The sequence below is a fragment of the Vicia villosa genome, linkage group LG3 (assembly GCF_029867415.1).
Source record: "Vicia villosa cultivar HV-30 ecotype Madison, WI linkage group LG3, Vvil1.0, whole genome shotgun sequence".
Taxonomy (NCBI): Eukaryota; Viridiplantae; Streptophyta; class Magnoliopsida; order Fabales; family Fabaceae; genus Vicia; species Vicia villosa.
In genome coordinates, this window is record NC_081182.1 from 39,972,124 (window position 1) to 39,995,151 (window position 23,028).

The following is a 23,028-nucleotide window of genomic DNA, read 5'->3' on the forward strand; positions in this document are numbered from 1 at the left end:
GCTGACAACCGTTTAGCTTGGTTTTGGGACTCATCCTTGTTCTCATCTGTTTTGACGGTGTTTACAGGTAGTTTGGAAGACATGGGAAGTGGTCGAAACGCCACGGTGTGAGGTGATCCGTGGAAAGCTTTCAGCAACGAAACATGGACTACCGGGTGTGTTCGTGATGATGACGGTAGATCTAAGAGATAATCAACATTCCCTATTCTTTTGATGATGCGGTATGGACCAAAATAGCGTTTGGCTAACTTCTTAGACTCCCTACGCGACACTGTGACTTGTCTATAAGGCTGAAGCTTCAATAACACTAGATCCCCTTCCTGAAAGGTAACGTACCGTCGTTTGAGGTTTGCTTGTTTTTCCATGACAATCTTGTTGCGTTGGAGATGTTGTTTTAACTCTGTGAAAACTTGTTGTTGTTGTTGTAGGATGGTGTCTAACGTTACTTCCTGGGCTGAGCCGCTGACGTAGTCTAACAGTTGGGGGGGATCACGGCCATACAGAGCTTTGAAGGGGGTCATGTGAATCGCGGAGTGAAATGACGTGTTATACCAATATTCAGCCAAGTGCAGGAACTGATGCCACTTTTTCGGATGATCTCCCGCTAAGCAACGTAAGTACGTTTCTAATGATCTATTCACTACTTCTGTTTGGCAATCTGTCTCTGGGTGGTAAGCTGTACTATATTTCAGGTGGGTTGCTTGCTGTTTGAAGAAATGCTTCCAAAACTTACTCAAAAAGAGAGGATCACGATCTGAGACAATGGATCTGGGAACCCCATGCAAGCGAAAGATTTCAACTGTAAAACGTGCGGCCAGATCTTTAGCAGTGAAGTGCGTAGGCAACGGAATGAAGTGTACAAATTTGCTCAAACGATCACAAAGGACCCAAATAACGGTGTGACCATACGAATTGGGTAAGTTTGTAATAAAATCCATGGTTATGTCTTCCCATACTCTGTTTGGTACTGGCAATGGCTGTAGCAATCCCTTCTTCTTTTGTGTGTCGTATTTATTGTGCTGTTACTCTGAACACTGTTTAACCATTTCCTTGACTGCAAGGTACACCCCTGGCCAGCAGAATGATGAACGCAGGCGAGCTAATGTCGCTTTCACTCCTGAGTGGCCACCTTCAGGTGTTTGATGGTATTCTCGCAAGATGCGCAGTCGTAGCCTTTCCAAGTCTGGTATGAACACTCTGTTTTTGTAGTAAAGCAACCCTTGTGATATTGAATAATCTGCTGTGTTTTTTGTGGCTAAGTCTAGCAATTTCTGACCCACTGCATCTGTGTTATAAAATTGTCTCAAGGTTGAAAACAGATCTGACATTGGAGAAGACAAGGCAAGCAGCAAAGGTTCTTCTTTTTCAAACTTTCTACTCAGAGCATTTGCCACAACGTTCGATTTCCCAGGTTTGTAAGATATGTCGAAATCAAATCCTTGTAGTTTTGCAGTCCATCTTTGCTGTTCTGGAGTTTGAATTCTTTGTAGTAATAAGTCGCGTAGGCTCTTCTGATCTGTATAAATGTGAAACTTGTTTCCAATGAGGTACTGACGCCATTTCTTGACAGATTCTGTTGTGGCAAACATCTCACGAACGTAGACCGAAGCCGCTTGCATACGAGGGCACATTTTCTTACTGAAGAAAGCAATGGGATGACCCTCCTGAGATAGAACAGCACCAATAGCAACGCCAGAAGCATCGGTGTCAATATTAAACTGTTTTGTAAAATCTGGTAGAGCTAATACCGGCATGTCGGTCATTTTATTTTTTAGATTTGTAAAAGCTCTATCAGCATCTGTACTCCATGAAAATTTAGTGGAACGTAACAAATCGGTGAGAGGAGCGGCGAGAGTGGCGTAATTCTGAACAAAACGTCGATAGAATCCGGTGAGGCCGAGAAATCCACGAAGTGCCGAGAGGGAACGTGGCGGTGGCCAATCTAGAATAGCTGTTACTTTCTCTTTATCTGTTTCAACACCACTTGCTGAAATGACATGCCCTAGGAAATCAATCTGCTTAGCTGCAAACACACACTTAGAGAGTTTCACAAAGAAAAAATTGTCCTTTAATAACTGAAACACCACCTGCAAATGTTCAATATGCTCACTAAAATTGGAACTGTAAATTAAAATGTCGTCAAAGAAAACTAAAACGAATCGCCTTAGAAAAGGTCGTAATAGGTCGTTCATCGCTGCCTGAAAAGTAGAGGGGCCGTTAGTCAAACCAAACGGCATCACTAAGAATTCATAGTGCCCATCAAAAGTGCGAAAAGCTGTTTTATATGTGTCTCTCGATGCAACCCTGATCTGGTGGTAACCAGAACACAAATCTATCTTAGTGAAAATGGTAGCTGATCCTAACTCATCTAAGAGTTCATCAATAGTTGGTATGGGATATCTGTCTTTAATAGTAACAGCATTTAATGCGCGGTAGTCAACGCAGAAACGCCAGGTGCCGTCTTTTTTTTGACCAGTAGAACAGGTGAGGAAAAAGGTCTAGTACTAGGGATAATTGTTCCATCTTCAAGCATTTGCTGAATTAGGGTGGTCATAGCGTCCTTTTTAGAGTGTGGGTAACGGTAAGGTTTAACATTTATAGGAGCAGTGTTTGGTAAGAGGTTAATATGGTGATCATGGGTTCTTTGAGGGGGGAGGCTTGTTGGTTTTTGGAAAATCATTTGAAATTTAGTGAGTAACTTGGTAAGTGGTCTTGGAAGGGTGTCAAGTTCGTTGGGGGCTGGGTTGGGAGGTAGGCTTTGTTGTGACTTATCCAAAGGTTCCATGATTAATAAGTGAAAAGAGGCTACTGAATCAGTGTGAATTAGGTGTTTTAATTGATGGAAAGAAGTGAGGGCTGGGGTTGACTTTGGGTCGCCGGTCAGGGTGATGGATTTGGTGAGGTGTTGGAAAGTCAGTGAGGGAATGGAAAAATCAGCTTGAATAGGGCCTAAGGTTCTTAGCCAAGCCATGCCTAGCACTACATCTGCCCCTTCAATTGGTAATAGATAAAAAGGAAGTGTGAAAGGTTTATTTTCCAGCATTATCTCCACATTGTCACATGTGCCTTCACATTGCAAATGGGATCCATTTCCCACCATTACTGAAAAATGATTGATAGGTGTAGTTTTGAGGTTTAGGTGACGAGCGATTCTTGGTTGCATAATATTATGTGTGCTGCCCGTGTCCACAAGGACCATAACCGGAAGTCCTGCGATTGACCCTTGAAATTTGAGTGTTTGTGGAGAGAATTGGCCTGTTACTGCTTGTGGTGAAAGTTGAAAATAAGTATCAACTAAAGTGGGGTCACTTGCAACTTCTGTTTGTTCTTCCTCTTCTAAAAAATCAGTAGTTAAATCTTCCTTTCCCACTAAAATAAGGAATCTGCTAGTTGCAAATTTATGACCGGTAAAAAACTTTTCATCACAATTAAAACAAAGACCTTGAGCACGTCTTTCTTGAAGTTGGGCTTGAGTTAATTTTCGAATAGGAATTTTGGATTGAGGCGTTGGGGGGTTTTTGTGAGATGAAGTGGTGGCTGTGGGATTTGGGCTTTTAAAAGTTTGTGGGTTTGGGGTAAATGAGTTTGGTTTTGGGAAGGGTGATGAAAAAGGTTTGGAAATCTTGGATTTGGTGTCTTTAAGTTTAGCTTCAATCAGTTTGGCTAGCCCGATAGCTTGGGAAATAGAGGTGGGTTTGTGAATAACTAATTCATGCTGAATATCCTGCTGTAGACCAGAAATAAAGCAATTTAATATTGCTTCTGCAGGCAGCCCATTAACCTTGTTACCTAGTTGCTCAAATTTTGTTTGGTATTCCATGACTGAGCCACTCTGTTTTAACTTAAACAATTCTGCTTGATGGTTCTCAAATGTTGATGGCCCAAATCTCAATTCTAAAGCACGTGTAAAGGAACCCCAATCTGTTAATAGTTGATTTTGGTACATCCATTTAAACCAACCCAAAGCATCCCCTTTCATATAAAATGAGATAAGAGATAAGCGATTTGCTGGTGGGAGATTGTAAAATCCAAAAAACTGTTCAGCTTGGAATAACCATTCCAACGGATTACTACCATCGAATAAAGGAAGTTCTAATTTTGGAGTTCGTAAGGGGGGTAAGGGCGGAATCTGGTGGGGTGATTGGAACAGATCTGGCTGGGTAAAAGGGCTGGAAAAATTATTAGTTGGGGCAAAAACAGATTGTGGGTGTATATAGTGTGGGTAAGGTGGAAAAGGGTTTGGTTGGGATGCTGCTGAAAATCCAGCGGGAATAGTGTATAAAGAAGGGTTAGTACTAAGTGGGGGCTGAGTTGTTGTGAAGCTTGATGGAATGGGTGGTTGTGATGTTGGTAGAGTGGTAGGAATGGGTGTAGCAGCTTGTGTGGCTAAGGGAATAGATGGAGAAACCTGCTGGGTGCTGATATGTGGTGGTTGAGTGGCTGTTCGAATAGTAGATGTGGGTGGTCGTAGAGGTGAGTTTGTAGGGGTAAACACATGAGTGAATGGAGGTGAGCCAAAAGAAATGGAAGAAGAGGATGGGTTAGTACCTGAAGGGCTGGTTGTAAGTGTGGCAGCAGCCATTGTTTTTGGAGAAGAATCACGAAGAAGAGCTTTGTGAAGGGTGGTCATAACAGCCTCAAACCTATCCTCTTCTATCGCTTTTTCCGAATCTAGCCGTGAGTGAATTTCAGCCACCTTTTGTGTGAATACGTCGGACATATGAGTAAACCGCTCATCCAATTGCTCTTGAGTTTCAGCCATAGCATTATTGAGGTTTAAGGTAGAGATTTGTAGAGCTTCTTCCAAAATCTCCTTGGAAGATGGGTTGGGTGGTTTAGGAGGAGCCATGGGAGGTTAGAGAAGGATCAATGGAAGCACCAATGATAGCTTTGTGTTGATAACCTAGATCTAAAATTGCATAAAGAGACAATAAAATAAAACAAACTTTTCTTCTTACTTCATTAATGAGAACATACTACATAATATATAGTAGGGTTATAACCACTACTTGGGCCATGGGCCAACATAACTAAAAAGACTAACACAATATTAATAAATCTACCAATAATTACACCCCTTATCCTAATATAAAATCCTTCAGCATTATTGACTTCTTTTTGATTCTTTTGGGCCTAGATAACTTCATAACATATTTCATCTATCTATCTAAGGGAAACTACTGTATCATTATACGACTGTTTGAAACATTAGACTTAATGTTTCAACACTTAAGAGTTGATCTAGATGAGGCCCAAACCAAGATTACTCAAACGTAGAGATGTCGTGCACGATTTAGATGGATGCAATAGATATATATCGGTCATTTGAATGACGTTATTACTCTTCATAAAGATGATGCACTTTAGAGAGTAACACAAACTATGCACCATAACGATAATTTTGTTGTACTTGGTTGACACAATAATTTTTGCAGATAAGAATGCAACATACATTGATGCTGTATAGTTGAATTACTTCTTAGATATATAATGTATTTATAAGTACAATTGGAGAGTTGTATTTCTAGTTCATTTGTACTACCAATTGGACGAAATATGTAAACTCAAAACTAATCAGTTGTTAGAAAACATCTTAGTTTAAGTAATACTCATGTAACTTAATATTTTTTTGTTTAATCTATTTTTTTCCTGAATGCTTCAACATTTTCTTGCTACCGATTCGTGGCAAATTTTCAATGAATATGATGAAGAGTTTCTTTGTGCATGTTAAATTTCACCAAATAGTGGGCCTACGACTATCGAGGCACATACATTCTCTATACTATCTTTTGGCGGAAGATATTTATTTCACTTCATACAACAATCACCGTTAGACATGATCCTTGAAAAAAGTTCTATTGGTATTTAGGGTGGCTAGTCTGCAAAACTCGACTCATGCATGTTGATATATCAGAGCAAGTACCGAGACAATTTGAATTTCTACAAGTATGATCTTACTGGTTGATTAGAACCTGAAATGGACCAGAGACTTTGCCTACAATGCTGGAATCAAGTAGGAGGGGGTGTACCCGCAAGACATTTCGATGTTAAAGTCAATAAGAGTGCATAGATACGTGAGAGTGTTTTTTAAGGTAAGATTGGAATACCTGACCCTATTAAATGAGAAGATATTTATAGTGGCTCCAACGCATGGCTATTGGTCCCTATTTATGGCATCTTTAGATCTTCATTTGTGTTTAGTTCAAGACTAGCGAAATGGTCATTCCCTTCTAGGGGTGTTCAAAAATGTGGTTAACTGGATTGTATACTTGAACTGAATTGCATTGTACCATAAAAAAATTGAACCACTTAAATGGTTAATGAACTGAACCATTTAATTGAAACAATTCAAATTCAGTTTAAAACCGGTTCAGAACCAGTTTATTTTATAAACTGATTTAATTATAAAAATTAATTTCTCATAAAAAGAGTAAAAAAATTAAGAAATTAAAAAATAATATTTTTCTTCAAAAATAAAAGAATTTCCAAAAATAAAAATAAAATATTGTTTTTAAAAAAAAACTTGAAAATAATTTATGCGTCAAGGGGGCAGATGACCCCACAAAGTTTCTAAAATATTTTTATGCATGCATATGTAATAGTACCTACACCTATGTTAAATTAAAAAATTACTTCAATAACATATCCTCCCTTTCAAATTTTTTTCTTGGACACCATTCATTAATTTAATAAACTTTTTATGAGGTTTTGGAAGCCCAAAAAAATATATTATGAATTAGTTTTCAAACTAATAATAATAATAATAATAATAATAATAATAATAATAATAATTAATTAATAATGAAAACAATTTGGGAGCGCAATTGGCAAGTACACTAGTCTAATGTCTATTTCTATAAGGAGGTCTTAGCTTTGAATTTCTTCATTTTAACTTTTAAATCAATAATGTGTAACATTTTTTTCTATGGATATTTTCAAAAATCAAATGAAAAATTACATGATAGATAAATCATTTGCAAGTTGCTAATATATGCAGAAAATATTTTACAAATGATATAAAATAAATAAATCACTACATTTTGAAATTATGAACGTATTAAGAAATATTTATATTTAAATAAATGATATGGTATTTTTAATATTATAAATTTATGTATAAATTTACTCTCACTACTTAAATCTTTCAGACGTGTCTCTGAATCAAAGCATATCCAATTTACAAGGATTGAAATTGAAATATAATGAAAATCAGTATTTTTTTTATCATCTGTGATTTTAATTTATTCTTTCATTAATTTTTTAGTTGCATCACTTTTTTTCTTAGAAGTTGCATCAATTTGAGTTTTTATTACATAACTTGTTATATATTTAATGTCGTTAATTAATCCAATTTGAGAATAATTTGTATGTATAATAAGTATGTATATTTTCTTTTGAAGTGTCAGTTTTTGCATTTTGAATTTGAGAATTGTGGTTTTGATCTAGAGTTTGATCAAGTTGAAAATGGTAGATGGATGTTAGTGTTGAAAAAAAATTCTAAAATAAAAAACGTTTTTTTTTAAAATAAAAATATATTTTCTCCCTAAAATAAAATTTTTGAAAAAAAATCTGAAAATAATTTTTTGTATGAAAATAAAAAAATTGTTTTTTAAAAAAAAATATATATTCTAAAAAAAAATTAATGTAATTTTTTTATGAAATTAAATAAATTGGTTTTAAAAGAGTCTAAAATATAAATTTGGTTTAAAATTGTAAACTGATTATAAACTAGTTTATAAATATAAACTGGTTCTAAACTAGTTTCAAATTGAATTGAAACCATTTTAGCAGTTACCTGAATTTTTATTGAAATGGTTATTGCAAACTGAACCAAACCATAAATGTGGTTTGGTTCAATGCAGTTCATGAACCATGAACACCCCTATTCCCTTCATTGTCAAATGAGAGTGAGCGATACTCAAGCTTAACAACTCTGTGATTTTTTAGAAAGCACAACAGAGTATTCAGTTTAGATATCAGATTTGCGAGGGCTATTTCCTCGGAGATCCTAAATGGAAGGCAGTGATTTTTGACTATTGAAATACACAAATGCAAGGTGGGGATATGAAATCATTCTCTCTGGTTTTAGTTTTTTGGTGCAGCAAATAAGGGTTGAGACACACCTTATTTATACAAGTATTGAGTAACTTTGGACCACAAAATTCTTATCATGTATCAGGTGAAAATTAAAAAATGCTTATTAAAAAAAACAAGACGTCTTATTACAAAAAGGATGAGTTCGAAGTTACATATTCGAATAAACAACATGTTTAATTATAAAAAGGGTGACTTCGGAATCACATTCCAGAAAACCTCACTGAACCAGAAAAATCCATAATCTTTGTAAACATGCACATGCATTGTAAACCAAAAGCAAACCATACAACTAATATGTATTAAATCGTATCAAAATTAATCTAAAATGCATCAAAAGATCCAGTACCACATAAATCTACAGCTGGTTCCGCCTTCGACACTTCCTTATTTGAGTCTCTTTTAAACTTCATCAATTTGGTGAATTCTATCATCCTCTCCGTAAATTGATCCAGCCTGGTTTTCCGCCTCAATTATTGAATGTGTCGTCCACTCGATCGATGTAGCTAGAATTGGACACCCAAGTTTCAATAAACCTGAACAAAATATAGACCCTTTTAAAGAAACCCTGTGCATATGATGCGTCCGACACCGTTTTTAGGTGGACCACTGTGTAATGGAAAAAATGTCTCCGATAGCCCATGTCTTGTCATATCGATACACATTCTGTCATACACAGTTGTTGTCATGTGACCCATTTCAAGAAAACACATCCATTTTGAAAAGTGTGCCTTACCACTACGACAAGGAACACGTACACTGTGAATTGAATCAAAATTTTTGGAACCGTATAACCTCGTGTAAAATTCCCTTTGCGGCGTTTACTCTTTCAAAAGTACGACACAGACAAATGGGTGATCCTCGTATGATTTACCAAGCAACCTGGATACAGTCCGATACTTACACTTTCAAATCTACAAGTATGTTTTTCGGCGTCACATTGATTGAAGACACGTTTAAAACAATTACCTTCTCCTCTAGTTTAAGACGACATACGATTGGATGACCGACTAGCTTTGTTTACAATTCGTGGTTATGTATTCCATAAAGCACATTAAATTTCCACATCCAATCGATGCTACAATATCTGCGCAGTTTAAACGGACAACCACACTTTCTCGTTCCGTTGTCATCACATTTCAACTTCTGAATCAGGGGAACATACGTCCCAATTCTCTCTCATGTCATGGTTACAAATGCATGTCTTCTATTAGAATCATTGTCGGACCTTCCAATTACAATGTCAAATCCAAATTCATGGCTACCACGCGGACCCATTGAAACATATGTTCGCGAGCAGTATACAATTGTTCCTTTATGAAACGTTGATCAACGTCTATTTGTATTACTTTAACTTCATGTTTCACTTTTTTCGATTTGATTTCCTTCTTAACTTCAACTGGTTTAACTTTATCCTTCGTTACATCCTGTTTTACATCGTCATGTACAACTACTTTGGGAAACATATCCGGGTGAACCATATCTAATAAGAAGTAAAACAACATACTTTTTTAAAACCAGTAACAAATGAGTTTGGAAATACACTTCCAAAAAAATGTAGGGGAGTTCAGTTCGGAAATACATTTCTGAAGCAACACGTTCTTTCTTTCAGCTCAAACTAAAGATCAATGCAAGTAGGGATGGAAAACGAGCATGCCCTCCCCGTTTAGACCCGCCCCGCAAAAGACCGCGAAAAAATGGGGCGGGGCGAGCATTTTTGAGAGTGCGGGTCTAAAACCTTGCCCCGCCTCGCAAAAAAGTGAGGACGGGGAAAGCCCGCGGACATTAAACGTCTTAGGCCTAAAAATAGTAAAATTATATGAAAAAGCTCATACCCGCAAAAGCCTGCAAAAAAACGGGGTGGGGCGGGCGGGCACATTATAGGGAGCGGGCCTAAAACCTTGTCCCGCCCCGCGAAGAAGTCCGAGTAAAGCAGGCTTTCTCCGCGGGCGGGACCTGTTTTGCCACCCCTAAATGCAAGCAATAAGAGATGAAATGAGGGAACTTTACCTTAAATTGCAGCTTATGATGCTCCTTCTGATGTGTTAGAATGTACAAAAATCTCATTTTGAATCGAAAAGTTGGTTGATAATGAGATTTTTTTCAAGGGTTTTTTTGGTTATGGAGGTATTAGGTTGTGTTTGAAAAGTGAGGAAGATGATCATGCAAGATGGTCACATACTCAAGTTCCCGTTAGACATTTTCAGAAACACATCTCCGAAATGTTTACCGAGTGATAAAAAAAATTTAATTTTAACAAATGTGACTACGGACAGACATCTCTGAAAAACATTTTGACAAAAATTGGTGTTTGGTACGTGTGGAGATCAATTTTCGAATTCATCTAGAAACATGTTTGAATTTTCAGAGGTGCGCCCTATTTAACAAGGGTGTGATGAGAAATTGCCCCGATAAATACAACCCACAATTCATTAGACCCACAGAAACCCACCTAAATTTATTTATTCAGTCGAATTACTTGAATTGCACCGATTTGTGTTTTTATGTCACCCCTAAATTCAATTCAATTGTGGTGTACATTAGCACATAATACTTTTTCAGAACTCATAAGATATTGAAAATCTCTTATCTCACCTTATGGATCTCTTACACACCATGCGCGTTGCCAAAAATATCCGCTGCTTTCATAGATGTACTTCTGGAAGCACCTTTTTTTTTCCTTCAAAATTTGGCTTTTTTCGAAGATGGATCTACGGAAGCGTTAAAAATATAGTAAACTTTTGGATAATTCAAATTAATTCAGTTCATGGAATCTTCCGTAGCTACATCTATGGAAGGTCTTGAAAATAGAGTGTTTAGTAGATTTTCCTACGAAATATTCTGTTATATTTTCAAATCAACTACATTTCACTCAAAAACTTAATTTTATAACAAAAATGAAACATCAAATTATAGTAAATCAAAGTAGTGCAATTGAGGTTTTTCAATAACTTTTATAATTTGATGTTCCATTTTTGTTTAAAAAATTGGAGTTTAAGAGTGAAATGTAATTGATTTGAAAATATAACAGAATGTTCTGTAGGTACATCTACGGAAGACTATTTTTTCAAGACCTTCCGTAGATGTAGCTACGGATGATTTCGTGAACTGAATTAATTTCAATTTTCCAAAGGTTCACTATGTTATTTTTAACGCTTCCGTAGATGCATCTCCGGAAAAAACTAAATTAAAAAATAAAATACTTCCGAAAATACATGTACGAAAACATGGGACAAAAATGAAATTTCGCTATATAACCAAGAGATTTTTTTTTTTGACAAAAACAAAATTAACAACTTTCATTAATCAAAAGGATCTCAATACAAGGAGGAGGTAAATTAAAGATACTACGCCTAGACTATAAAATGGCCGCCTCCGCTAACGAGTGAGCAACCATATTCGCTTGACGTTTAACAAACTTCACCTCAAAGTTGGAATAAAATTGTAACAATCTCTGAATAGATAAATAAGCAAACTAAATTAGGAGTTTCCACAATGCTTAGAGTGGATCGCTTGAATCACTTTTTGGGAGTCACTTTCAAAAATAACTATCAAAATGGTTAGCTATAGCTCCAAGAATTGCTTCCTTAAGTGCCAACGCCTCTGCTTCGACAACGGAAAGAAGGTTTGAATCCTAAGCAGTACCTGCTAAGATAAATCTACCACAGTTATCTCGCACACACCATCCCCTATTAGTAGTACCCTGATTATGATTAAAACCCGCGTCTACATTGCATTTCAACCATCCTGTGTCAGGCGGGTTCCAAGCTATTAGGGATTGATCGGTATTGTCTATATGATTCCAATTTTGCGCTGAATACCAATCCTACCATCTATAAAAAGCTTGCATACCAAGAGTAGAAGCTTCTTGTCGCTCGTTATTCCAAACAACATTGTTTCTATTATTCCATATCACATCTAACATAACAGCAAGACGCTCTACAGTCCGACTATCTTCATTGGAGCAAATATCAAAAATAATAGATTTGGCATCATGAAGACGAGGTAATATAACTAAGAGATTTAAAAGGCGAATTGAGATATTCTCTATAACATATTCATCATTTACACAAGTTTTAAAAAAAAAAAATGAGAAGTGGGTTAAATAAATAAATTTGAGGCAGGTGTAGTAGGCGCGTCTAGACACGCATTAGACTTAACTAACCGCCATTTACCAGAACAACATAGCAGACGTTGCAGTAGCGCTAGCCATAAGATCATTACATCACATGAAAATTTTACTTCAATTCACTCTCTCTTCCAATATTCCACTATTTATTGTTTAACTCTATCATTCCAATTCGTTTCGCTTGATGATCCCTCGTTCTTCAAATCAACAACCTCATTCATCTCTTTCCGTTCTCCATTTCTAACCCGAAATGTGGCACCGCTTGTCCTCTTCGAAACTCAATTTCAGAACTTGGGGTTTAGGGTTAGGGTTTCTTAAACGCTCGTTCTCAGCTGAATCGGGGAAGAGGTTCGCTGCGCTCTGGGGAAACGGCGATTACGGCAGATTAGGACTAGGCGATTTGAATTCTCAATGGACACCTGCTATTTGCACCTCCTTCCATGATCAAAACCTTAAAGCCATTGCTTGTGGCGGTGCTCATACCCTCTTCTTGACAGGTTCACACTTCCTTCTTCCATTATCCATTTCATTATTCTTCCGTTTTTTTTTTTAATTTCATTTTAGTTGAGATCAAATAGTTCATTTCCAGCTTGATCATGTATCTGGTATTTTAAGGTTTTAGATTTTGTGTATTTTTGGTTTGACTTTTGGAATAACCAAAAGCAATTCTAGAAGTGTAGAATTGATTCTGGAGTAATTTTGAGGTGTTTGGAGAAGTAAGCTAGAGGAAAAGGAAAGACCTAGAAAAACTATAATAGAAGTTATTAAGGAAGATTTCGAGATTTGGATAGAAAGATGATCATGGATAAAACATTATGGGAGAAGTTGATCCATGTAGCTGACCCTACTTAGTGGGAATGGGATACGATTTAATAGTTGTTGCTGCATTATATAATTAACTAAAAAAATTTGTATTATTCTGTGGTAGTGTAATTTTGTGAGACTTAAATTGATTGATGACGAGTCTACCAATGTGGCAGTCTTTGAAATTGGTGATGAGTCTAATGACTGTTGAAGAGTCCCGTAATGTTTGAGTAGGGCTTACATTACAAATTGTCTTCCTTTCACAGACAATGGATGTGTTTATGCTACTGGTCTCAACGATTTTGGACAGCTTGGTATTTCGGAGAGTAAACAATACTCAGTTGTATGATTACTTTTCCTTTTTTATCCGTATATTGTCAAATAAACTGATGTAATTGTGTTATCTTGTTCTTTTGCGCTGATGTTCAAGAGTGCCTACTTGTCAGCATTTTCTTGCTTTAGATGTTTTCTTCACATGTCCCTGTTTTTTCAGGTGCCACTTCAAGTTTTTGACCACGAGAAAAAAGTTGTGCAGATTTCTGCTGGCTATAATCATTCGAGTGCAGTAACAGGTCTGTTTTTACATTTTATGCCTACTGTTGTCTACATCCCAATAAGAATAGAATTGACCCACTAACTCTTATTTGAAGTTGTCCGACATTTTCTCCTTTAGAATAATTATTTTAAAGCTTAAGTTCTTTGAAGATAAAGGGTAATAAATAATTTGACAGTTAAGGAATCTTTTTTTGAACACACTGCATTTAGTTAATCTTAATCCTAGTAGTAGGTTTGCTAAGAAGCTATTTCAAAATCAAAACCATTTATCATTTCAATGTAAGATATCATCAATTTCTACTGTTAAGTAACTTGCAGTTGAATTATTGATAAACAATTTTACATGTGTGAGATTTGTATTCATGATTGATTATAATATCTGCTTTACAAGGACATTCCAGGAGATAAAATTCACACAGAGGTTTGAGTTCAATTTGTTTTGAACTAATACAGGATGTGGCATCTGATTCATATTGTTTTGACATGTATAAATTAGTTACTAGAGGCTGCCCAGTGCTTTTATTTTTTACTTATTCCTCGTAAAGCTGTTAGTATTATTTGGTAGTACATTTTCGCTGTGAATTCACGTACATTCTTTACCTTCTTGTTTTTAAACAGAATTTTTCTCTCTTTCTTTCTTTTTCACAGTGGATGGAGAACTATACATGTGGGGAAAGAATACAGCTGGGCAGCTTGGACTAGGAAAAAGTAAAAACCAGACCTTGTTTTGGCATTTAATAAGTTGAAGTTGAAAAGCTTTTTTCCCTGAACTGATATATTATATGATTTATAAAAGCGGATACCCTTAGTAATTAGAGTTTCTAAAGCTGGTAAGGTTGGCTGGTGGAAGCTACTTTGAGTATAATGTCGTTTTGCTGACATGTAGGGGCTCCCAACATAGTTCCTTTGCCAACTAAAGTGGAATACTTGGATGGAATCACCATTAAAATGACAGCTTTGGGTTCTGAGCACTCAGTGGCTATTAGTGGTATGCAATAAGCAATCACAAGTTTATTTCATATAAATTGGCGATATTAATTTATCTATTTTTTCCCTTTTATAATATTTTATTTTTTAAAAGATTGATTCTTTATATAGTTTTTCAGCTACAACTTACGTAGGGTTGGAGTGTTAATTAAGTTTGCATGTCAAAGATACTGAAGAGATGAGTATTACCGAAAATTGAAAAGATAACAAGGTGATTGGAGTCATAATCAACCCTGTTGGAAACTTTTTGCTACCAGTCCAGCATAGCAAAGCCCAAGCTTTCATCAAACAACTTTTAGAAACCTTAAACAGAAAATTGTTGGACCTAAATACTTGCTAGTTGAAACTGAATCCAATGAGAAGTGCAACCATGAAATGAATATTGTGGCTGGTGTCAATTACAAGTAACAATGAATTCAACACTGGTGGAACTAATTAGCGAGATAAGAGAAATAATCATTGGTATGATTCATGATAATGTTGGTAATGTTATGAATCAAAACCATTTTATTGCCCTGTTACTATGGTAAAAGAACATTGGCTAGATTGGGTCGCTGAACAATTCTAACAAAATGTATAAACTTAGGGACCAAACATAGAGAATGACACTAAAGAATGATATATCCCAATTTAAAATTTACCTGTTGAAAAAGAGAGAAGAGACTGAGTATTTGATATGGTTAGTTACAATTTGATAAGAAAGACAACACCAATCCCTAATAGGGAATCGGGTCAATTACTAGACTCCCAGTAGTAATCAAACAAATAAAAAACTTAATAGAAAATCGTGAAGAATAATTTTATGCTCATTATAAGATATGTAAACATAAGCTAACACAATTATTCCTCGTATGAAATAAATTTTCCTCTTCAGTTATGTGCATCATCCTCTACCTTTGATCATCTGACAGCAACTTAGAAATATCCTCAAAACATGAAGGTGATTAACATGAAAAAGGCGGTTGCGTTGTTTTTTTGGCTCTCTTACCGTAAAATTAAAACCTTGTCACAATATGTAATATATAAGTGATATAAAATTGTAGATTATGCTTATTATGAATATGAAAGTTTAAAGTGATTTTGAAAGAAATCTTGCATATGAGGTTACTTAACTATTTCAAAATGTTTAATGTAATGAAGCAAACATTTTCACATTCTTTATACAATACTCAAGTCTTAGATCAGTGAAGAATGTACATGCTAGTGCTACATGAAAGTTCTGCCTATGCCAGGATTAAGCACTTCAAGCTAAACGAGCTTTTGTTTGAGGGCCTTGATAATGATAAAATGTATGAATTATACCAATTACCATGCACGGACCCTGTTGCTTAAACTTTTAGAATACAACGATATTTGAAAATGTGTATTCTCTTCATGATATCACTTCCTTTGAGTTTAATCCCACTTTTTTGGCCGAGTTGTTTGTAGCAAGTAAGCTCGCCTTCTGTTGTGCTCTAAGTATTTTTATGTTCTCTATTTTTTGTTACTATCTTTGCTAGATGGAGGAGAGGCCTTTAGTTGGGGAATGGGAGTGTCTGGTAGACTTGGTCATGGCCATGAGTCAAGCATACTAGGATTCTTCAAAAGTAACAGGTTTTCCCCTTCTTTTCTTTTACAATTTTTAGCGGCATTGATCTGTATTGAAGTTCTATTATTACACTTTACCCTATATGATTTGTTTCCAAAATAGAAGCATGGTCCTGGATAGCACATTATGGCGAAAGTTGATCCATGTAGCCGACCCTACTTAGTGGGATAATACTTGGTGGTGGTTGTTTTTTTGTAATTAGTATATTATCGGAACATATTGTAATAAAACCAGTTTTTCTTTTCGTCTTTCATTCTCCAAGATCAAGTGAGCATCCATTTTTCAACCTTTTCTGTTATCCTGCACTCATTCAAGTTTAGAGAGCTTTTAAAATTACAGCTAGTATATTTCATTATTGCAAAGTAAAGCCCAAACCGTAGCACCCTCTTCGATATAGTTCAATTTGGAAAAAAATATGTTGAACCTTGGAGTTGCCTATAAAGTGGTTTCCATTGTATCATCTTATGAAGATCTCATCTATACATTCAAGGTTAACATTTGAGACAAATCGGTTGACTGTAAACAAGATATAGCCCCAAGCATACGGTTATATCAATGTAGTAAAAATGATCGTTCCACTGGGGACTATTTAGATTACCAATTTTCAAGTATCCGATGATTAGTTAAAACTATGTTTTGATTGACTTAGGATAACGCTTATATGTCTATGACTAGTCATGCAAACCTATATTTCCATATGTTATGAGAACTTTTCAGAGTATATGATGGTATCTTGAACCAATGAATCCTCTACTTTCATTGGTTGATCCATTTGTTCAAGACCCTTTAAGAAAAGCTATCTTTTAGAAACACAACTTTCTCAGTTGAACCACCACTATTTTCATGTTTTAGTTCAACCGTCTGACTTTTTAGCTCAGATATCGGTCCTCACCTTTCAGTGTATCAGCCGATATACAATAATGTTGTTTTCAAAATCTGAACTTTCTCTGGTGAACCACCACTATTTTCATATTTTTCAATTTATATGGATCTATAATAATGTACCTTTCGATATCATGCAGTGAATACACCCCAAGGCTTATAAAGGATCTTGAAGGAATCAAGGTGTGCTGTTAAGTTTACTTCCTTGTTTCTTAGATAAGATTGATAAATTTTCTTCAAATTTGTTATTTACCATGTTTTTTGGCTACATTCTTGAAATATTTGTAGGTAAAAAATGTAGCTGCTGGGATGCTGACCTCGGCTTGTACTGATGGTAACTGAATTTAATTATATCCTTAATTCTTTCTTCTAATTTCTCGTTTATTACCTTGGTTGTACTCTGCATTTTGAATTAAGCTTTAGTTTTAGCTCTTCGTTCATGTAAATCTTGCAGAAAATGGTTCTGTATATATATTTGGAGAGAAAGGGGTTGACAAATTGGTACGTGCAATCAGTATTTTTTTACCGCTTCTATGCTACAACTTGTAATGACAGATATTTTTTTCAATCAACATATTCAGCTCTTGAAGGAGATGAGCAATGCAACAAAACCATCATTAATCAGGGAACTTCCATATGCTGAAGAGGTTGCTTGTGGTGGCTATCATACCTGTGTCTTGACAAGTAATCATCAGCTTCTGAACTTAAACATATGTTGATTTGTGATAATTTGTTTACCGCTTCATTCTATTTAGTGTTTTTTGTATAGATTTTGGTGAGCTTTATACTTGGGGTTCAAATGAAAATGGTTGCCTTGGCATAGGGTATCCTTTTTATTCTTAGAACTTGTTACTCGATCTTTTTCATTTTCTACATTTCCATTCCCTATTATTTCATGCTATTAAGTGTTTTGATTCTTTAAATCATTTTTACCTAGGTCCTCATATGCTATTCATCTGCCTGAAAAGGTTCAAGGGCCATTTTTGGAGTCTTCTGTCGTTCAGGTTTCTTGTGGTTGGAAGCATACAGCAGCCATTTCTGGTAAGTTCTTCTTTTTGCATAAAATATATAAAGAAGTACCTTACTGCTGAGTACTTTTTCTTATTAAATTCATGTACAGGCATGCATTTCTTTTTTCTTTTTATCATAAGAAATTACAAGAATATTGGTATTGAATATGTATCTGATAGATTTGATGCTTTAGAGTTATTAAGTGAAGCCTAGGAATTCAATACGATAATAATAAAAGAAAGTTTCATTTACGAGAATAATGAAGAACTTAGCGGAATGGCAGTATAGGAACTAGTAAGATGTAGCATGCATGTCATGTGTTGTAAAATAGTCATGCTGGCTAGTTTCTAAAAGGAATTTGATGATTTATAAAATAATTGAGGTAGACGAGTGAAAGAATGTATCTTTATCTTTCAAGAAATGATTGTGAACTGATTTCAAAGGCTAACAGTAAGAGTGTCATTCATGACAAGGTATTAAAGAGTGAAATATAAAATAAAATAAAAAAACAGTGCTTTCTCAGAATAGAAAGAGATTGGCATTCCTTGGATCAGCTGATCAGCATGAGAAATGTTACAGGAGAGAGAGTGCATATTTGCCAGGAGACATTGAACACTTAAATTCCCCATAAAATTCAATCATGCTGGTTGAAGTCACATTAAAAGACTTGAAATATTATGATGTATATCTATAGTCCTTTGTTTGTGAAACTGGGACTGCTAAAGTATCTGTGCCCTGTATCCAGTTCACTTCCTATATCTTTGGATTAAGAGTTAAGACCTTTTTATTTCCAACCTCTTTTCTAGAATTTTTTTTTCAATTGTCTTATACATACAGCCAATGAGCGATTCTACTGACAGCCACGGAACATGTCTGAAGAGTTGGGTGCTATATATTCAAGTTATACTGCTTCTTAGACTTGTCCATTAGGCAGATATCTAATTGAATTTCTTTAGGAATGAGGAAATTAGGACTTCAACTTAGTTAATAGGTTTCTTGTCTCTTGAGAATTTCAACCTTTTATTTGTTTCCAGTATTTGTTGGTGGTTTACTTAGTTAGTGTTTGTTTTAAAGATTAAAATATGCTTTTCCCTGCGTGTAAACTGGCATAGCCTTCACGTATTTCTGCATAAAGCTGCAGGCTTTGCATGGATATAAACTCCCCTTTTTCGATTATTCCTTGATGTTTTTTTTATTAATATTAATTGCTTTAGTTTTTAACCTTTTCTCACTTTTAAAGAAAATATTTATACTTTATACTGTATTAGTGGTAGTTGTGAAATGAAAGGATTTTATTGCTGTGGTGTTTACTGAATTTTTTCATCGACTTTCAGGGGGAAGAGTCTTCACATGGGGTTGGGGAGGTTCTAATGGAACTTTCTCTGATGATGGACATTCTTCAGGTGGACAATTGGTATGCCTCTGCATATTATTTATGCCTTAGTGTATTTTTTTAAAATGTTTATCAAAAGAAAGTTATCACAATGGTTGGGGTGTAAAATTCTATGGCAAGTCCTCTGACAAGAGAGCCAAAAAAGTTATTTAGAGTAGCAAGGCATTTTAGAATTAATCACAAATTTCAAATAAATTACCCACCCATACACTTAAAAACTTTCTTCATATTAATTTAAGACTCAAATTTCCTTGGCTTCCGAAAACAAATTTTAAAAAAAATATAGGAAAATATTTGACATTTTTTGAAAAAATAATTTTATATAAAACTATAAAATAGTGTTTATTATTACTTTATTTTTAATTTTTAAAATACTATAACAACATAAAAGATATTTGGGTTATTTGAAAAATTTATGTAAGTCCTCCAAAACTCTCCTTCAATACAAATTTTGAGTTCTTCCAAATTAGGGTGTTTTTGATGTTAGGAAGAAAAAAAAAAACCTCCCAACCAAAATCTTTTTATTCTTTTCACTTAATCCTTCCTATTTTTCAAAGCCCTCCCCTCCCTTTCCCTCCAAACTTCCAAACAAAGCCTTAGGAGAGTCTGATTAGTGGGCAGGTAAATTACCTAAATGGATTTGATTAGTTTCTTGCCTTAGATTTTGCAAAGTATCAATTCCTTGCACTGCTCTATGAATGAAGTTTCTGATTTCAACTCAGGGTCATGGAAGTGATGTGGATTGTATAAGTCCTTCAAGAGTTTGCTTTGCAGATGATGTGAAAGCATTGCAAGTTTCATGTGGTTTCAATCATACAGGTGCTATATTTGAGTATGCATAGGTCTGGCTACTCCGGGAATACATAATTATCTGCGGGAATACATAATTATCTGTAACTTATAAAAGGAAATCAGAAAATAAAAGTAATTCACACACCCCATGTATCATCTATAGATAACTTAATTGAGGGTGAGGTATATATATTATCCTTTGTTGTATTTTATTATCATTCTTTTCACAGGAATACAAAACCACAAATATGTGCCAAATAAAACTTCCTTGATGTACAAAACTTATGTAAAGAAAAATGCTTCAGATAAGAAGTTTATGCGAGTAATGCTATAAAGAAAAGATATATTTTGTTTTTGTTATTCTTATGGCTAAAATGAGTTATGGAACTCCCCTTAATATATGAATTAAGGTAAATGCTTATGTCATTTGATATGTTCTTAATGAAAAGTTAGTGATGCAATCATGTAAGACTATCATCTAAGTTGTCACCCTACAGGACATGATTCTTTTGTAGCATCATAGTTGAAAAAGATTCCCATTCTCTATTGGTATATAGTGTTTGTGTGTGGATATTCTCATTTTGCAATACGCCAATGAATGCATTGTTTCCATCAAGCATGGTGCATATGGGAATTGGAATCCTAGCGATGTGGTAGGGCAACATTACTTGTAGTTCATTTTTATGTTTGGATAGTTACTAGCAAGATGTAGGGAAGGATTAAATTGTATGACAGCACTCAGAAAAGACCATCACCCTGTTTTTTCGCATCATCGCATCAGCTTCTACTACTACTACTTCACAGGAAATTGCATTTTGGACATTCATTGCAGTGGTCCTGTAATTCAAGTCTGTTTAGACTAGTTAGCGTCCTTGTAAGTATGTAATAAATTACTTGAAATTTTAAAATTAAATCTGACAATATGATTTTTGTGTAGTGACAAAGCTAAAATATCTTTGGATTCCATTGTATGATATGCATACATCTTCCTCATAAGGGGAAGGCACGTAATAAATGTCTGCGCTGATAAGTCATAACATCGAGGCATTACTTTCCTGTTAAGTTTTGGCTATAGAATTAAGAGTTGATATCAATGTTGTCGTTCAGTCATCAAACCGGTGAAGATATTAGGTTATTAGATTATTGGTCGAATCAATGGGTCACCGATCGAATTGTATGTATATAAATCAGATTAAATCAGATAACTCAATTGAATAAATCGGTATCTATGGCAAAATTATGTATTTTTTAAATCGGTCGAAACAAATGATTTGACTTATAAAAAATATAAGTAACACCCACAGAATTTAAAATTATCAAAATATCACAATTTTAGAGATTATTTTTTAAATTTAAATTCTAAGTATAATTATCATTCGCAGCAAAATAATACAAAATATAAATTTAAATAAATTTTGAACGAGACTTAATTGCAAACAAAAAAAGTTTTTTGAAAATAAATTTTGAGTAAAGTTTAATTATATTTATTTTTTTTAAAAATTATCTAAACAACGTCGTTTTGTTCAAGAAAAAAATCATGCATTTGACCCGTTGATTTTTTAAAACCGTCGGCTCATCAGTTTTTGGTGGTTCCCACCGGTTCAATAACATACTTGATTCAACAATCATACCAAATCAATGCTCCTACGATTACTCATTTGACCGATCGGTTCGATCTGATTTTTAAAACAGTGGTTGGCCTATAGTAAATCACATTACTACTAAAATGCATTGATGATACTAAAATCACCAACAAACTCCCCCCATTTTAGTATAATCCTTGATTTACTTTACAGGTATAACAATCAAACAAATGCATAGAAGAAAATGTCTTACGATTGAATTTTCATCTTAGTACAAATACACATTCCAAATATTCGAAAATCGGGGTGTCATAATGATTGAACCCGTCAATCCATTTAAATATCTAAAGATATAGTACACATATGTTTCTTACAATACTCTACTATTCATACTTTACACTTTACAAGCCATGTGTCCTTATCCATTAATAAGCATATAGGAAGCCAAGTCCAAGCTTCTTGAAGCGGCAAAACTTCATGCTCACATAGGTGATCCTTTTAATCTTGCACCTGCATTAACAATTTTTCAAAAGAACCATTAAGAAGATATACTTCAACCTAGCCATCACTTGCAGGTCTGAGCACATACCTTGGGAAGATAAACACAATTGCTCCAATCTTTAACTATGATCTTTCCACATTGAATTCTGCTTCTAACGTTGTATTAGAAGGGAATTGGGTATACCATAACTAATATATTTAAATGGACTTTAATCCCATCCCAATTACCGACTTTTTCACTAAGTCTCTAGCTAACCCCTTCGTCAAGTGGTCAGCTAAGTTTTGTTGTGACCGAACAAACTCAATAGATATCACCCCATTCATGATTAATTCCCTAATCATACTATGTCTAATACCCAAATGTTTAGACTTTCCATTGTATATTTGACTATATGCTTTAGCCAGTGTGGCACTACTATCACAACGGATAGAAATTGGTGATATCGGTTTAGGCCATATCGGAATCTCATATACCAAGTTCCTTAGCCATTCTGCTTCTTTACCAGCAGCAGCTAATGCTACAAACTCAGATTCCATTGTGGAACTAGTTATACATGTTTGCTTCGTGGAAGCCCATGAGATGGCACCTCCCCCAAGCAAAAACACCCATCCACTTGTAGAGGATGAATCTTCAACATTATTTATCCAACTAGCATCTGAATAACCCTCTAACACCGAAGGAAATCCCATATATGACAATCCATAATTC

The 23,028-nt window shown here is 35.0% G+C and overlaps 1 protein-coding gene across 2 annotated transcripts; it reads left to right on the forward strand.

The window, feature by feature from the left end:
* Positions 1-12,255: 12,255 nt before the first annotated feature.
* LOC131661071 (ultraviolet-B receptor UVR8-like) lies at positions 12,256-21,479 on the forward strand. Of its 2 annotated transcripts, XM_058930477.1 has the most exons (14): positions 12,260-12,720; positions 13,294-13,370; positions 13,521-13,599; positions 14,231-14,290; positions 14,469-14,570; positions 16,069-16,162; positions 17,180-17,222; positions 17,328-17,373; positions 17,494-17,540; positions 17,621-17,723; positions 17,809-17,863; positions 17,977-18,080; positions 19,385-19,464; positions 20,166-21,469. In XM_058930477.1, the coding sequence occupies exons 1-14, from the start codon at positions 12,474-12,476 to the stop codon at positions 20,283-20,285; spliced, it is 1,257 nt and encodes a 418-aa protein (XP_058786460.1). In that variant the 5' UTR covers positions 12,260-12,473; the 3' UTR covers positions 20,286-21,469. The 2 variants fall into 2 exon arrangements, with proteins under 2 accessions (XP_058786461.1, XP_058786460.1); XM_058930478.1 differs by lacking the exon at positions 17,809-17,863 and having other exon boundaries at positions 12,256-12,720; positions 20,166-21,479.
* The last annotated feature ends 1,549 nt before the right edge of the window (positions 21,480-23,028 follow it).

What these genes read in the sequence shown, in the direction of transcription:
- LOC131661071 (XM_058930477.1), top strand. Translation starts at nt 12,474, where the DNA reads ATGTGGCACCGCTTGTCCTCTTCGAAACTCAATTTCAGAACTTGGGGT. An exon ending in TCATACCCTCTTCTTGACAG is followed by an intron (nt 12,721 to 13,293) that starts GTTCACACTTCC and finishes TTCCTTTCACAG; the next exon opens with ACAATGGATGTGTTTATGCT. An exon ending in AATGGTTGCCTTGGCATAGG is followed by an intron (nt 17,864 to 17,976) that starts GTATCCTTTTTA and finishes ATTTTTACCTAG; the next exon opens with GTCCTCATATGCTATTCATC.